The sequence below is a fragment of the Impatiens glandulifera genome, chromosome 6, assembly GCF_907164915.1.
Source record: "Impatiens glandulifera chromosome 6, dImpGla2.1, whole genome shotgun sequence".
NCBI lineage: Eukaryota > Viridiplantae > Streptophyta > Magnoliopsida > Ericales > Balsaminaceae > Impatiens > Impatiens glandulifera.
This window is the reverse complement of record NC_061867.1, coordinates 48,538,758-48,557,374: the sequence shown is the minus strand read 5'-3', so window position 1 is coordinate 48,557,374 and position 18,617 is coordinate 48,538,758. Positions and strand designations below refer to the sequence as shown.

At 33.4% G+C, this 18,617-nt stretch overlaps 1 protein-coding gene across 1 annotated transcript; it reads right to left on the bottom strand.

Annotated features, from left to right (window-relative positions):
* Nucleotides 1–874: 874 nt before the first annotated feature.
* Nucleotides 875–1,453, bottom strand: LOC124943734 (agamous-like MADS-box protein AGL62). The gene has a single exon (XM_047484208.1). It carries the CDS (start codon nucleotides 1,451–1,453, stop codon nucleotides 875–877), a length of 579 nt encoding a protein of 192 aa, XP_047340164.1.
* Nucleotides 1,454–18,617: the final 17,164 nt, after the last annotated feature.

The following is an 18,617-nucleotide window of genomic DNA, read 5'->3' as shown; positions in this document are numbered from 1 at the left end:
TTAAATGAATGTTTGCTCCTCAGATTTCACAACCAAAGGTAAAGAGATTTCTTAGTTCAAAATATTCTTCTGAATAAAATAGGCTTCTATTCAGATTGGGCTATATAAGACTTTGTTTGAACGCAACAAGGTGCATAAATACATCCATGTTTAGTAGTTATTATTATTTGCATTATTTAATTAAAAATTGTGTATGATATTTTTGAGGGGATATATTCCTTTGTTACGGAATTCATGTTCCCTCACATACAGGAACAAAACAAATCATTTAAAAAAAAAAAAACAAATATTGTCCTTCCATTGAGGGTACATGAATTTCCGAAACAGACAACCCAAAACCATGAATTCCCAAAACAAGCAACCCCAAGTGATTTTTGTGCATATACATTAATAATAATTAATTACTCTAAATAATTTCTCATTATAGAATTCAAGAAGGTTTATTGTCCCCATATATATATATATATATATATATATATATATATATATATATATATATATATATATATATATATATATATATATATATATATATATATATATATATATATATATATATATATATATATATATATATATATATATATATATATCATTTAATTAATTTAGTTTTTCTTCTTAAAAAATTGTGTTGGTTATACAAAATAATATATACTATTAAAAGTGAGTGAGAACTTCTAATAATTAGATATATTATATATTATTAAAAAGTTTAATTAAATATAAATAAAACAAACCATTCAAACTACTATTATAATATAAGGCATGGGCCACCAAAATTCAAAGATAGAAATGCAATCTAGAAAAACATGTTGTAATGAAATTTCTAGAGCATATTGATAAAAACAAATTCAAGAAAAGGGTACATGAAAATTTAAAAATAAATTGGGTTTTGGCTAGTCATAGCCAACAAAAACAAAGGATTTTGATTTTCTGTCGCCATCTTCAACTCCTTCTCTTGTTCAAAGACCCTCTTTAGCTCCTCCATCTTACGCTTCCTCCATTTTAACTGCAATGAGTTCATCTCTTCAATTGGTTGCTCCCACCACTTCCCCTTAGCATGTTCGGTTATCTCTAGTGACAATGTTTTTCCCACATGTTTCTCTTGAGCGAGTGTCTTTTCAGCCTCCATTATTTGAGCTTCCATATATCGAACATGCGGAGCCTTTTGAGCCTCGAGGAGTTCATGGAATGTTGAATCAAACACCCTTTCGGGAACAACACCCATAAATCGATCAAATATCACATTTGTATTAGGATTACCAAAAGAGTATGCTCTTCCACTTTCACTAAACAAGATCAGTGCCATGTTCGATCCACATAAAGTAGAAAGCTCACTTGATTTCTTTAAAATTCCAAATTTACGTTTCGAAAAAGTTACAGAACGCCTACCATTATCTTCGATCTTGTAAAGAGGAATCCTTTGACGACCTCTGCTTGTTTTTGACACCATTGCTCTATTTCTATTTTCTATATCTATTACTATTCTTGATATGCTCCATTATATAGGGTTTTAAAACATATAAAAATTTAGAATATGATCTTACTTACCAAAAACAAAATTAATCATTAATTATATTTATTAAATTGATATTTTTCTTATACTGTATGGTAAAATTAATTCTTAATATGAGATTGAAATTGGTATAATATCATATTTAATTAGGACGATTATGGTAATATGATAGAGAAAAGTTTTTGGTAAAAAAGTTATTAGATATTTAGTGTGGATTTATTTAAAGTAAATTCTTTACATTTCAAATCTCTTTTTTATTTTTGGAAAAGTAAAACAGTTGTCATTGTTTCATTTAATCACAAAATATACAACCAAATAGTAATATTTGTCCAAAAACTATGTACATTACAAGTTATAATATGAGTAATCATAAGTTCTTCAAATAAATACAAACTCAAAATAACATACATTTACATCTTGGACCAAAAAAAATGAAACATCATATCTGAAATAAAATAAAATTAAACATCACCTCTTATATTAATGTTTGACCATTGTCTCAAGGCCTTATTGTTAAAAGACGGATCCCCTGATACGGATTCCCTCTATTTCCCTCAGGCAAAGGCAAATGGTCAAATATTTTTAATTTTTTAAATTTGACAATTTTACCCTTCCCTATGACAGGAAACATAGAGAATCTTGTAACATGGATCTTTCTGTCATGTTAGAGGTGCACGACTCATAACTTTTTAGTCCTCATCAACAACGAGATCTATTGTTTTAGATACATTAATGTACCGTACCAGTTTGGTCATACCATGTGTTTAAATTGTCTAAAACATCTTTTGAGGTCAAATTATCACTTATGAGCAAAGATGTGCAACAAATGAGGAAGTGGGAACTAAGGTTCTACAAATCACGTGGACGCGGGCGTGTGGCTCTTTTCTGATTGATAGAAGAGAAGGGATGCAGCTGAAGGCGGGTGAGAGTAAGATAAGTGTGATGATTGACAGAGATAGACTCATGGAGTATGATTTTAAAAAAGTGGTTATAGACAAAGATGGTTGCGAAGGACATTAGAATTAGTTTTGATGATGCATCAGATGTGTGTGATGATGCTTGGATAGAATGTGATTGATTTTCCATGTGATATCATTATTATTATCATGGAATAATGGAATTATGGTTATGGAATGATTTTTTAAAGTTTAGGTTTCTAAGTTTGACATTAAAATTATTAAAAATAAATAAAAAATAATATATTATATATTGTATGGATCAAAACAATTCGACAAACCATCGAGCCATAATTATATGAGCTCGACTAATAGGAGTATTAAATGAGTCGACTTAAGTTCGGCTTTATATCGGTTAAAATCAAGCTCAAGTTGAGTTTTGACTAGGCGGCTCGCGAACGGTTCAACTCATTTGCAGCCCTAAAATCGATAACTTATGTGTATCTCATTTGCCATTTTATGTCATTTTGACTCAATTTTCTCAATATAAAACAACCTCAACCATGAGCAAATATATCATCGACGATCAACTTAGTGTCGTACAATGCATCTAGGCCCAAAGACGCAATAGGTTGTTTAGATAGTGGAGATTCAATCCCATGTCGTTGCTCAAATTGTTTTTCAACCCACCACTAAAATACAACCTTAAAATCTTGCAAGTCAAAAGAGAAAAGAGGGTTACAATAAATGGTGTGGCATTTAAAACTAAAAAAAGGCCACAAAGGGTTAAACATATTGCCCGCAAATACACTTAATCATTTTACAAGGTGCAGAACTTACCGCCTAACGGGCTTGAACCTATCACCACTCAAGAATAATGTGATTATCCACCTCTTATTGACGTTAGGCTAAAAGAGGGGGATAAAAGCGTTTTGAAACTAATGGTGACCATGGGTGAGTAACCAATAATTTTATCATCGTCCACCTCCAGGAGGATCTTGGTGTTCGTGAAGATTTCAGACACTTCAGGCTGTTGAATGTTATATGCTATGTCCGAGCAGCCGACTGTCCAGATGTCACTTGACTCTTCCAATTTGCTTTCATGTTTTACCTACATTCAAATACAATAACGAATCTGGTACCAATTTTTCTTTGGGTCCATGACTTATTAGTCCATTAAGAATCCATTTTTTGATTATTTTTATGGATTTCCCATGTTGCGTTATGATCGGTGCGTCTGATTTAGAATTAGCAGACGTCTTCATGTTAGCAGATGATCCTTTAACCTTGGAGGATGGTTTTGATTTAAAAATCATTAGTTTGCCAAACTTGTTGGCTGCTTCTAACTTAATTTTCAGCTAGCTAATAGTCGGCGGGACATAAGTAATCTCATCCTTTAAGGTTATCTCATCACAGCTTGGATCAACTCCATTCTTAGTTAAACTCCATTTAACAAAGCTTATAGCCTTAAACTTGTTTGTTGCTGAGTTTATCTTTTTACAAGATTTTTCTGAGTCATTGTCATTAAATCCTAAACCGAATTTATATCTGGCAGGCCTCAGCATACTTATCTTCTGTCTGACTGCCTCTCCAGACTTCGTCTAGGAACTGACCACATATGTCAAACGTTGGTTTTCAGAAAATATAGTTTAAACCTTTTCCTTGAGCTTCTCATTCTCAAATGATAGCTCAGTCATTTTGTTTTCAAAAACTTCAGAATCATTGTTTTGATATGAAGAAGAGCTGTCAGATTTGTTTTTCAAATTTAGTTCATCAAAAGAGTTTGACAGTTTCTTGTACTCAATGACCATGTCATTGAGTGCAGCCACTAATTCATCTCGTGTAAACACTTCTAGAGAAATCACATACCTCGGATTCCTTAGAGTTTTCTTCTTCTCTTGCCATGAAACAAGTGACCTCCTCATCACCACTAACGTTGGATGATGAATCATCCGAGTCGTTGTCGGCCCACTTGGCTTTGCTTTCAGCCGCCATGAGAGTCTCGAGCTCTTTCTTGTTCTTATATTTTTTTTTTCTCATCTTTCTTTTCCTCATCTCGTTTCGGCTTGCTGCTTTCCGCCTTGAAGTGTCTCTTCTTCATGAATTTGAAGATTTTCTTCATGAAAAGAGCCATGGCATCGCTGCTAATTTGCTTAGCAGCAGTCTTCACAACAGTGGCAGTAGATGGCTCATCAGCGGTCACCAATGCCTTTGTTATGATGGTGAATGTGGGGTGTTCCTCTTCATTCCTAAAGTTTATTTCAAACTCGTAGGCCTTCAAATCGGATAACATATCATAGAGCTCCATCTTGTTGAGGTCTTCAGATTCCCTCATCTCCATCGTCTTGATATCCCACTCTCTGGGCAGAGCACCCATGACCTTGATCACAACCTCTCTGTTTCTGTAAGTCTTGCCTAGAGTGGATAGAGATAGGGGTGTTTATCGGTTCGATTTTTGGGTTATTCGAGTTTCTCGGTTCGGTTTATTCGAATTTTTATTTTTTTAGTCAATTCGAAAACCGAACCGAATTCGAATAAATTTTATTTAAACCAAACCGAATTCGAATTTGATATTCGGTTCGAATAATTCGAATTCAAATCGAATTTGTTTTTTTTTTGAACTAGCATAACTTAAAATAAATTACACTAACCAGGAATTGAACCCTGGATATGTACCATGGTAGAGTACTATTCTACCACTACATCACTTGTGATTTTGTTTCCTTTATATTTTATTATTAAAGCTTGAATTTAAAATATTCTAATTTGATTATTTTGAACTTTTTCTTAAATTTAGTTTGGAAAAATAAATAATCAAAAATGAATTCGGTTTTCGGTTTGGTTTTCGAGTTGAAACCCAAACTCGAAAACCGTATTTGAATTCGAAATGGTTTGAAATTCGATTCGAAAACCGAAAATGAAATTCGAATTCGGTTTATTCGAATTTAGTGAATTCGAATTCGGTCGGATATTCGGTTTAGACCAAATATTGAACACCCCTAGATAGAGAAGTTATAACCTTACTGAATGTTTTATCGAACTCAATCATCGTCTCTCCAGAACACATCTTGAAGTTATTGAACTATTGTGTAACAACCATGAGTCTGTTTTCTTTGGTTTTCTCGTTGCCCTCACACAGTTTAGTCAGCTTCTCCCAAATATCTTTGGCAGTGGGGCATGTGATGATCTTCTGTAACATGTTATTATCCAATGTCTTTTAGAGGGTGTCTTATGCTATGTTGTCGATGTTATTCTTTATTTTATCTTCACTAGTCCACTCATATCTAGCCTTCTCAATCTTTATCGGACCTTCGGTGATGACAAACCATATGTCATCATTTATGGCAGCTAGATGAGCGTGGACTCTCGCCTTCCACACAACATAGTTTTCCTCAGAGAACATGGGAACATTGTTGATGACAACCATAAACATGATTTAAATTCTTTTGGTGCTTGAGAATATAAAACAAGGCTCTGATACCAATTGAAAGGATCGGTGTAATCAATAGAGACAGGTCTGACTATTGATAACAACTTATACACTTCAGTTCGATTTTAACTCTGTTAGAAGTTAAAATATATTTATGTTCTTCGCAAATCCTTCAAACTCTTGAAACGGATTCAAGTGTGGAAATGTTCGTTGGATTTGAATCTTTGAACCAATGAAAAATGAATGACATAAAGTAAAGAACACAGCGAGTTGTTAATGGATGTTCGGAGCAAACTCTCCTACGTCACTCATTCTTCCAAGAACCGGAAGGATATCACTAGATACTTTGAGACAAATACAACTCACTAATCTAGATAACTCTCTATTGAACAAAACAACATTTGTTCAACTTACAACACACTGTTAATCACTATCAAATAGTCCAATAACTTATCTCTCAACTTCACGTAGTGATTTACAAAATACACTTGAGAATAAAATATCTAGAGAGAGAGTAAGTTGATTCAAGAAATCAAACTTGTAGAAATCTGGTGATTCAATCTTTTAGAGAGAGTTTTAGTTTCTGTCTTATATATTAAGCCAACAATTTATCTGTTGTCTTTAGGCAGAAATTTATTCTTGAAAAGTTTCAACGGTCAAATCCTTCTTTTTGATACATGTCCTCTTTCTGTTGGATGTACTATCCATGAGGTACTGGGTAGTACAGTAGGAAAAGATTCTTGAGATCGTGGAGTACAATGCAGTACAGACAATTTGAATTATGGTGTACGTGGCAATAATTCATTTGTTGAGCTCTGTTGTCAGCTGTTTGGAGGACTCTATTGCCAACAGTTTGGAAGCTCATCTGCCTTCAGACCTCCCTTTAGACGTCTATCAGACTGAAAGTCTATTAGACCCCCCATCTAACAGTCTATTACATTTTGACCGTTCATCTGCTTAGACGCCTCATCTAATCATCTTAGTCGTCATTTTCTTAGACGCCCCATCTTGGCCATTCATTTGCTTAGATGCCTAATCTGATAATCTTAGTCGTCCATCTACTTAGACTTCCATTTGCTCATCTGATCATCTTAGTCGTCCATCTTGTTAGACGTCCCCATCTAACTACACATTAGATGCCTCATCTTGACCGTTTATCTGCTTAGACGCCTCATCTGCTCATCTGATCATATTAGCCATCCATCTGCTCATCTGATCATCTTAGTCGTTCATCTGCTTAGACGGACCCCATCTAACAGCCTTTAAATGCTCCCATTTATTTGTTGAGCTCTACTATCAGTTGCCTAGAGGACTCTACTGCCAGTTGTCTGGAAGTTCATCTACCTTCAGACCTGCCTTCAGATGTCTATCAGACTGACAGTCTATTACATCTTGGACGTTCATCTACTTATACGCCTAATCTGATCATCTTAGTCGTCATCTGCTTAGACGCCCCATCTTGGCCGTTCATTTGCTTAGATTCCTAATCTGATCATCTTAGCCGTCCATCTACTTAGACATCAATTTGCTCATCTAATCATCTTAGCCGTCCATCTTCTTAGACGCCCCCGTCTAACTACACATTAGACGCCTCATCTTGGTCGTTCATCTACTTAGACGCCTCATCTACTCATTTGATCATCTTAGTCATCCATCTGCTCATCTGCTCATCTTAGTCGTCCATCTACTTAGACGCACCACATCTAACAACCTTTAGACGCTCCTATCTATTTGTTGAGCTCTGTTGTCAGCTGGCCAGCTGTCTGGAAGCTCATCTGCCTTCAGACCTGCCTTCAGTCATCTATCAGACTGACAGTCTATTAGACCCCCCATTTAACAGTCTATTACATCTTGGCCGTTCTTCTTCTTAGACGCCTCATCTGATCATCTTAGCCGTTATCTACTTAGACGCCCCCGTCTAACTACACATTAGACGGCTCATCTTGGCCATTCATTTGCTTAGATGCCTAATCTGATCATCTTAGTTGTCCATCTAGTTAGACGTCCATTTGCTCATCTGATCATCTTAGTCGTACATCTTCTTAGACGCCACTGTCTAACTACACATTAGATGCCTCATCTTGGCCATTCATCTACTTAGACGTCTCATCTACTTATCTTAGCCGTCCATCTGCTTAAACGCACTCCATCTAACAGCCTTTAGATGCCCCCATCTAACCACGTGCGTTGACTTTGAGACGTCTGCTCGCACGCGTTGACTTTGAGCTGTGCCTGCAAATTAAAAAAATACAATTATTAATTATGTGTTTGTTGATATTTGAACCCAAGTCACCCACATAACAAACAAATTTACTAACCACTACACCACAGACTGTGTTGATATTTAAATATATATTTATATATATTTGATATGAGTAACAATTATTGAACTTAGTTTTATCCATTTATTATCAAAAACCATTTCATCAATCATCAAATCAAAATTGTTAAGTTATTTTAAATCAATTAAAAATCTTAACCCAACAATTTCTCCCTTTTTGATTATTTAAGCTAAATTATCAAAACCAGTTTAAACATTAAAAATCTTAACCCAACATATTTTAGTTTCCCTAAGTTTGTATATTACCTGGTTATTGAATTTTGTGATTGGAAAACGATTGTAGGATCATTTGCAAGCTTTCGATTGAAGCTGAAATAGATCAATCAATTTAAAACAGGACCCCAAATTTGAATTTAGAAAATTTCAAAATCAGGTTTTCTATTCTTGAGTTAATCCTCAAGAACAGTAGTCTAGAAAGCTTTCTAACATTTTTCTATTGATGTTGGGAACCTATTTAGACCATGTTTTATCCATCCCGATTAGGTTTCGTTAAAATCAAAATTTCTAACATAAATGAAAATTTAAAGTTCTTGAATTGGTCAAAATGAATAGTTAGTGTTCATATTTTGGTACCAATCAATTATATGAGTTATAAGAAATCTATTTTCAAGCTCCTTACACATCAATAATGACTAAAAGCCTAAAACCCGATTTTTATCTCAAAACTATTTTGATGAAATCGAACATCATCCAAGTTGAATGATACTTTGGGATGATGTTCATAATATTACTAGGAGATTTGTGAAGGTAATCAAGCCCTAAGATTAAAGGATCTAGGCCTTAAACAAAACTGTAAAACATGTAGTTTTGATGTTCTTGAGGACCGTGAGGTCCGACTAGTACCGAGAGATCCGACCGAGGATCTTCAGTTAGGATCGAGAGGTCTGACCGAGAAATTTTAGTCAGAACCGAGAGGTCCAACCGAGAAAATTTCAGGTAGGACTGAGAGGTCCGACCGTGAAATTTTGACTAGGACCGAAGGTCCGATTGAAGATTTTAACATACAACCGAGAATTTGAACATGGGACTGTAGAGTCTTACATCCGATCGAGAACTCACAAACCTGAGCCAATGAAGTTAGCCATAAGCTAACCTAGGAACGGTGATCTCCACACTCGACCGAGGAGTTTCAGCACCCGACCGAGGATCTCCAAACCCCTCGTTCCTTAAGAATTTATTATAAAAAAATAAAATAGTTTAATGTTAAATTTATTAAAAAGAATTTAATTTAGTTTTTTAGTTATCTTTTATATAAATTTAATTCATAAACGTGAAAGGTTCAATGTTTTGAAAAAACTTAATATCAATTTTTTTTACTATCTTGGGTAATAGATTGTGAAAAGTTCTATGTTCATGAATAGTTCGATAAATTCATCATTTGTGTCAAAATAATTGTTTTTTTACATTGTGTTTCCAATGATTTTATCCAACAATTTTGAATTATGTTAATTCAAATTAATGCATCCCGTGTCTTTCTCTTCTTTGATGTTTTAAATTGTCTATCATTAACACTCAAACCCACATGTCCTCAAATATATTTACATAGAAAAATTAATTACTCAACATCCTTTTATAATTCTAGAATTAAGGATGAATGATTGAGACCATGTATTTCTTTAACAATGATTTTATTTATTTAGCTTTCCATCTAAAAATTTAGTCGTATCATGATTTTGTGTTTTTGCAAAAATAGATTAGAATTATTTAATCCCTTTTCATATAAAAAAGAAAATCTTTTATTACAATAAAATGGGAAATGATAAGAATTATTCAATATTCGAAGTGCTTTGTAAAAAATAATATTTCAATTAACTTCTACGAAATGAACGCGATTCAGCAAATTGTCTTGATCATGAAATAACATTAAGATATAAGTATGTGTTATCAAAAGGATTTTCGGCAATTATTTCTAGTATGAAATGAGTCAATTATCTACTTTGTATCTTATTGAACAAAATTGATGATATTGTTCCCCATTGATTTAGAATGATTTTTTGGAAGTATCATGATCATCCCAATAAGAAGGATTTCCACTTTTTTAAAGAAAATATGAAGAACTATTGATTCTAACAACTTATTGCACTTTTTTTAATGTTAAATTAAAAGTTTTAACAAATCATCTTTAAAATTAATCAGATACTACTCTTACACAAATTTGGATAATTGTTCTTTCTATAATTTTTGTTTTCTTTAGTAACACTAAAAAAACGTTTAATTAGCGACGACTAATTACCGACACTTAAATAACATCGGACATATGCGACAGTTTAATCCACGAAAAACATAAATCGTCGCAAATATAAGTGAATGAAGAAAACTTCGTTGCAAAAAGTAAAGATATTTACCTATAGTCCGTGGTAAAATAAAGGTAAATTTCGGTGGTAAAATCTGTAAATTAATTCATACAATATTTTGTATGAAATTTCCGACGAAAAAATATATAGCGTTGAAGTTTTATAGTCAGTCGGAAAAATCGTAAAAAAAATCTAACATGAAATATACGTTACAAATTTTCGACGTTTCCTTTATCATAACTTCTATCGCAAATATTAAAAATAGAAAATCATAACCATCGTAAATTTCGTAGAAAATTATATATATATATATAATAAATTCTCACTTAAATAATAATCACATTAATGTATTCTAACTTATATATATTATAGGATATAGTGCATAAATAAGTACAAGGGCACATAATAACTTTTAAAAGATTTTTCAGAATTTTACTTTATCGATCTTCTAGAATAGACTAACTTAATAGTTGGGTTCTCAATTTCTCACTACTTTAAATTGATTTAATAAACTGAAATGGGCAGAGGAGATGACATCAATTTTACCTTTTTATGAGATTCTTCAACTAGAATTTCATGCTTTTATCAATTCGTTTCTCAAGGTTCTATAGTCTTCTAATTCATGTGGTAAGCATTATATATAAATTTGAGATAGAATTTGTAATATTGATAACTAGTGAGACAATACTTTAATGCAATTAACCTTGATAAAATCTTAATGACATATTGTGTATGATTACTCGTTACATTCTTAACTTTACTTGTTTATAATTACATTATATGTAGTTTTTTTAATGATTACATTGTATTTTGTTTTTTATAATTCAGGAAATTGGTAACCAACTTTGCATGAACAATGAGTTAATATTCTCAAAAATGTTCTATAACATATATAATGTAGTTTCATCCCGTAATAATCATTGTTTTAACTCTGATTTATTATTTTTGCAGGCATCATTTGATGAAAACTCATAGTTCATGATAGCCATGTTAAGGTGAATCCTTGTACCGTTTGTATGGTCATGTTTAAAATTCCATCTGAAATCAACTTTGTCTTGTTTTTCTCTTTGTTTGCTTATTCTTATCTACATATTTACGATAATAGGGAATACGAATTAGAAGTCATTTTTATACTGGATGAGTTTGACTTGTTTGCATAGGTATAATAACGTGATACCAATACAGTACTCTTATATTACTATTTCCAATATTTCACGTGTTAATATTTGTTACTTCTTTAAGATAAACAAAAGTTAATTTATAGCTGGTTGGACGTGTTGCAATCTATATCATCACAAGCTGTAAATATCGATCTAAGTTGTTCTATTGGTATATGATGCTATAATGTTTCTTTTTTTTTCATTTTCAAATGATTTCTTGTGCCAATTTGGTTAAGTAGTTTTATTTAAATTTCTCTTTAAATGAATTGTTTTTACTGAGAACAACATAAACTTTTATATACAACATAAACTTTTATATAGTATAGTTGATCAATCTGGAATTTATTTGCATAATGTTGATTAGCTCTTGGAGAAGATGGTAAGATCTTGGTTTTCACATCAAAAGTTGTTGTTCGTTCCCCCTCGAAAGAAGACTTCTTAAGGTAGACTTTATCATTGCAATTTCATGTTCAATTCTAGTTAGGCAAACTCTATCTCGTGTTGTTCTTCTTGCTTCATGTTGATGATGGTGGTTGTGCAGATTAGTGGACGATGTTCTTCTACTTTTCAAGGACTCAAGTTTGCCTTCCCACAATGTAAAAATTAATCTCAAACTTCAAGTTTTGAAAGTTAATATATTGATCATGTCTGATGACTATGCTCAAAGTGGAGTGCATCATTTTGAAATATGCTCATCTAATTGTTGAATAAATGAAGTGATGTTCATTACTAAATTTTGTCTTGTCTTGTTTTGCATTGCAGGTAGGGTGAGACAACAGAGAAATATTGTAGCTTTGAGTTTTATTCCTTTGTCGTTGATATGTGCTTGAATGATTAAGTTTTGTTAAGTCGCGTTGATATATTTGGTGTTAAAAGAATTAATGTGTTTATTGATTGTGTTAGTATTATATTTCATAATTTTAAAATTAGTTTTTGATATATAAAACTTATTATAAAATATGTTTAGTTTTAATGACTTTGGGTTTAAAGTTTAATTTGAATGTATTTTGTGATAATGGAAGACTAATTATGTTATGTTATTTTGTTTTATATTTAATTTTACTCTAATTTATTTGTGAATAGTATAAAAAAATTTTGATAAGAAAAGTAAAATTTTAAATATTTTAAAAAATAAAAATTTTCTAAAAAATAATAAAAATTAATTTTTCGGTATGAAATTCGATCAAATTTTTTTTTTCAGAAATACCGTCATAAAGATTGTCGCCAATATTTACCGACTAAACAAAATTAAATGGAAAAAATGTTGAAAAATGTAATCGGAAATAGGATCACAAAAATATATATTGAAAAAATCATCCAAAAACTTTTGGATTAAATTCTTATCCGTCGGAGTATTAGAGACACATATTTGCGAAATAATTATCAATGGAAAAAACGTCGCAAATTATATATTCATTATCAAATTACGTCGATAAATTCTGTCGTAAATAAATTATTTCGGAATCTATAAATTTAATTGGACTAAAATATTTCTTAAAAAAATTAAATTTCATTGATTCGTTTAGTTAAAATAAAATCTTAATCAAATATTTAATAAAAATATAATAATGTTGTTCTTATTACATAAGATGTCATACATTATCCATATCATACTCAAACATTAATAAAAAATATCACCAACTTATGTTATCACATATTAAAAAGAAATACCACCCCACAACTACAAAAGTCTTAGAAGACTGGTGAACCTAAAGAGTCGAAGTTATAACATCTGTCAGAGAATGGATATTTCCTCTATCAGGACAGCAAAATTTATGGAAACACTTTAGCGAAATTTATGGAAACACTTGTATGTTTTACTTTTCCTATATTATTAGTAGATTGACGAGTGACAAACAAGAACTATGTCATTTGGATCTCAACATTAATAACATACCTATGTCATCATTAATATCAAGACTATGTCATTTGGATCTCAACATTAATAACATAACTATGTTATCATTAATATCAAGACTATGTCATTTGGATCTCAACATTAATAACATACCTATGTCATCATTAATATCAAGACTATGTCATTTGGATCTCAACATTAATAACATAACTATGTTATCATTAATATCAAGACTATGTCATATGGATCTCAACATTAATAATGTACTATTTATTTACATATTGTGGTGACCTATTTAATTTTTATCTTTGACATTTCTTTTTCTCATGAGTCGATTTTTACCTTTTATTCTTCTTAAATAATAATATAAAAGTCGAAAGTTTTATTCGGTTGCAAGACGCTACGGGAAAAAGTAATTGCAACGGTAATGAATTAACTTATTTCTTATTATAATAAGCCTATTGGACAAGTTGTAATGTTCTCAAATATCTCCTTAATGCGAAAAAACAATCTTATTTTTACCAGTAAAAATATGTTAATTGATGGAAAAACATTATCAAAGAATGAATAACATCTTTATCCACCACACAATTTCATTTACCACTAATATTTGTTTCAATGAAAATGGAACAACATTGATACAAATTAAGTTTTGGGCCATAAATTTTTGGGGTACTTTCTAAATTATGATTTGTTAAATTTCTCGTTTGCTTCAAACAAGTGTTTTTTATTCAAAGAGTTTCCAAATTCTAATTAGGTTAATCTCATTCTTGAATTTCTTTCATTCAAAGCAACCAACATCATTTTATTAATTATTTTTAGAGTAAACTCTTATTATTTGTTACATTAATAGTCATGCAAAAAATTGAATTATTTTATTAATTAATATTATTAAATATTAACAAAAACAAAAAAATTATTTTATTAAATCTTGTGACTTGTGAGACATATTGATACCTATAAATATTGCAATAGCTTGTAAACTCATTATAAACAATAACAAGATAATCACAAGCAATACGAAGACATGCCAAGACTCCAAGATATAAAAATTAACAAATTTTCTCACTTTAACCTTCCAACTACGTCGATAATACTTGTTCACATCTTCAATCGTTTGATCAAGAAACAACACTTTCGTCAATTTGATGGATTTGCTCATCCCATAAATCAGCCTCCTCCTCATCGCTCTTCAAATGGTTTACTATGATCCCTCTTTCCCTCAACAATTGAGCGTCCTCTTCTGTGTCGATGATCTCATTCATCATCTCGGTATAACGTGTGAAAATCAACGGTCCGGATGATGTGCAAGTCTCATTATGCCACTAAATTCCTCAAAATCGATCTCGTGTTTACCTCTAGGACAACAGTTGGAAGGTAAAATGTTGACGTTGATTCGTCGAAATTGATTGTCATTATATTGTTTTGTGTAGTAGGCACGAATTTCACTCCCGCTAAAACGAGTTCCGAAACTGATAGAATTGAAATTTCTTCCATCAAAGGAGATTTGTTTACGTTGTTACTGTTTTCATATTTTTTTTTCAAACCCTTTGTTAAATAACATATGTTCTAAAGGTTGTTTAAAAAGATTAATAATGGGTAAGTTAAGGATAATCGATAGAGGTAATTTAATCGCTAATGTAACCGGTTTAGACGAAATTATGGTTTTGAATAAACCTCTTTCCGGGTTAAATTTCATCCGCATTTTGTCGAACAGTTGGCGGGCATAACTCAAATGTCCAACAATTCAGTTGAATTCTGATCATCAACAAATGTCGCATCTTCATCAGGATAATCTATAGATTTAGGTACGAGTAAATTATAAAGGAAATCAACAAAGTGTGTTGATTCATGAACTGAAATATTCTCCGGCGGCAGTTCTCCGATCATCTTCAACGGCGAAATCTCTTTAAACATACCCATTATCATGCAAAGTAACAGTTCACCAGCCGACTCCTTCGTTTCTCCGCGGAATTCTAACGCAATTCTAAGAAGAAACAAAGCAATCTAATTCTCCATCGTCATAACATCTCTTAGAATTGAATTATGAATTCGTGGCCAGAGATTTCCTTCTTTATCAACATATACTCGGAGAAACTCAAGAAGGAAACAAACATCAACAACCATCATCCAGGCCAACGTTTCGCCATTGAAATCGAGAAATTTGTTGTAAGAATGACGAATTTTGGATTCGAATTTCGAGAAATGATCGACGATGTGATGAATTTTAATGGGTTGGAAGGATTTTTTGGTTCTTTTGGCGGCAGCAAGTTTGTAACGCTCCATTTCGTAAAGCTCTGGACGGGAATGATGGTAAGGTCCTATGGCGATTTGATGAGGGATGTAGGAATCTGGATCGGAAACCATTATGGTTTTGGGGATAGTGAAGATGGTGACGGAGAAATCGCTATTATCTTCTTGATCTTCGTTTAGGGTGTTTAGGGTCTATTTGATGAGGAGGAATTGCCATTGCCATTGCCATTGCCATTGCCATTGCCATTGCCATTGCCATTGCCATTGCCATTGCCATTGCCATTGCCATTGCCATTGCCATTGCCATTGCCATTGCCATTGCCATTGCCATTGCCATTGCCATTGCCATTGCCATTGCCATTGCCATTGCCATTGCCATTGCCATTGCCATTGCCATTGCCATTGCCATTGCCATTGCCATTGCCATTGCCATTGCCATTGCCATTGCCATTGCCATTGCCATTGCCATTGCCATTGCCATTGCCATTGCCATTGCCATTGCCATTGCCATTGCCATTGCCATTGCCATTGCCATTGCCATTGCCATTGCCATTGCCATTGCCATTGCCATTGCCATTGCCATTGCCATTGCCATTGCCATTGCCATTGCCATTGCCATTGCCATTGCCATTGCCATTGCCATTGCCATTGCCATTGCCATTGCCATTGCCATTGCCATTGCCATTGCCATTGCCATTGCCATTGCCATTGCCATTGCCATTCCAATTATATAGAATTGGCATTGATTTGGAAAATTATAAAATTATAATTCAATTTTAATTCCTATGTTTGGGAAAATGATAGAATTGTAATTCAATTCTAATTCATATGTTTGTAAAATAAAATATCGGTTTAAAATATTAACATTTTAAATATGTTTTCACGTTTTTATCACGTTTAATACGTTTTTGACATGTTTAACACGTTTTTGACATTTTAAACATATTTTTACACGTTTTTGGCATGTTCAAACATGTTTTTGACATGTTTAACACATTTTCACACTTAAAATACATTTTTACACGTTTAACATGTTTTTCTCCCTTTTTGATTATTTAGAATAAATATTCAAAAATTAAGTAGATTAATTTTGGAACCGGCCAGACAAACTAAACAGAAATTAAACTTCATGTGCAGGTACTGAACAAACCGGAACCGGAAATCGTGCATCAATAACCAGCTGCTAACATATCAAAGAAACCGGCTTCAAGTTATCAAGACAAATGATCACAGGAACCGGCTTCACTTTCTCAAGCAACCGGTTAGCAAAGAGCAGAAGAATACACTTCAACCGGATCATAATGCACAAAGACACAGAAACCGGAAAGTACAGATCAAAAGTCAGAAGATTCAAATCTCAAGAGTGACGTACTGTGACGGAGGAAACGTGTCTCGAAAAGATAAAAGAAGATCGGATCCGATCAGAAGCATGGGAGGAAAGCAATGATGCCTTGGTGATCCGATGCTGACGACCGGAAGCTGATGCTCAACACGTGTATCAATCTGAAAACCGGTTATGTCATCATCTGCTCAGAGTCACCTGCATGAATGCCAGGTGTTAAGGAAGTTGAAGCGTGCAAGAAATCCTTCTGCAGATAGGCGTGCTTATGATCAACCAATCCGCAAGAGAGAGAAGAAAGTAGCCGTTAGCTACTTTCAGCTATAAAAGGAAGATCAGACGTCCTCATTAAAGACAGTAGTAAATACGAGAAATTGAGTAGTTGAAATTGTGAAAGTCATAAAGCATTCAATTCTAGAGAGATAAAGCTTTACATTCTAAAGTCGGTTTGCCTAAAACCGGAAATCGTTGTGTGTGATTATCGTGTTGTATTGTATTACATCAAAGTGTGAGTTTGGTGTAACTGGCGAGTAGCGAAGTTGGGCTCGACCGGAAGTGTAAATTGTAACTCTAAAGAGTTAGTGGAGATCCTTCTCATAACCTGAGAAGAAGGGGTGACGTAGGAGGGTTTGCTCCGAACATCCATAAACAAATTTCCGTGTCTTGTATTCTTTCATTTTTCTTTCTTTTCCTGCTATCTTACCATAAAATCGCAAACCAATCATACTTCCAAAACCGGTCACTCACTCTCGTTATATATCCTCCTTCTTAAAACATCATCTAAAGTCGCAAACGTTGCTTCAACCTGAAATAGACACTTCCGCCCTTGAACACCGGTTCAAGAGTCTGTGACAGGTTGTGCAGTGCTGAGAACGGTTTTAGTCTCTAACCGGACTATCACCAAGTTGTGTGTGTTGTTGTAAGCGGCCTCCCTTACTTAAAACCGGAAAATTAACCCCGGTCCTCCAAGGGCGTCCCCGATCCTAACAAGTGGTATCAGAGCCAGGTTCTTAGCACTCAAGTAACCAAAATGGTGGGAAGCATGACTCACAGCGACAAGCCGCCAATGCTAAACAGCGAAGCATTTAGCAGTTGGAAGAAGCAGATGTATCTACATCTGATAACACTAGATGATGAGATGAGCCGAGTTCTGAAAGAAGGACCGATCAAGATTAACAAGGAGGAAAGCCAGTGGACAAGTGAAGATCGGAGAAGAAGCAACCTGGACAACCATTGCATGAGGCACATCTATAAAGCCATAGACAACAACACTTTGAACAAAATATCAGAGTGCGAAAATGCAAAGGAAGCCTGGGAAACGATCATCCAGATCCACGAGGGAAACGAAAGAACCAAGGAAAATAAAATCTTGGTGGCTACGCAGAAGTATGAGAACATAAGGATGAAACCGGGAGAAAATATGAAAGAATTTAGCAACCGGTTCACCAGCGTAGTAAGCGAGCTTCAGACACTCGGAAAGAAGTATGACAACCGAGAAGTGATCATTAAAGCTCTAAGATCCTTGCCGAG

What these genes read in the sequence shown, in the direction of transcription:
- LOC124943734 (XM_047484208.1), bottom strand. Translation starts at nt 1,453, where the DNA reads ATGGTGTCAAAAACAAGCAGAGGTCGTCAAAGGATTCCTCTTTACAAG.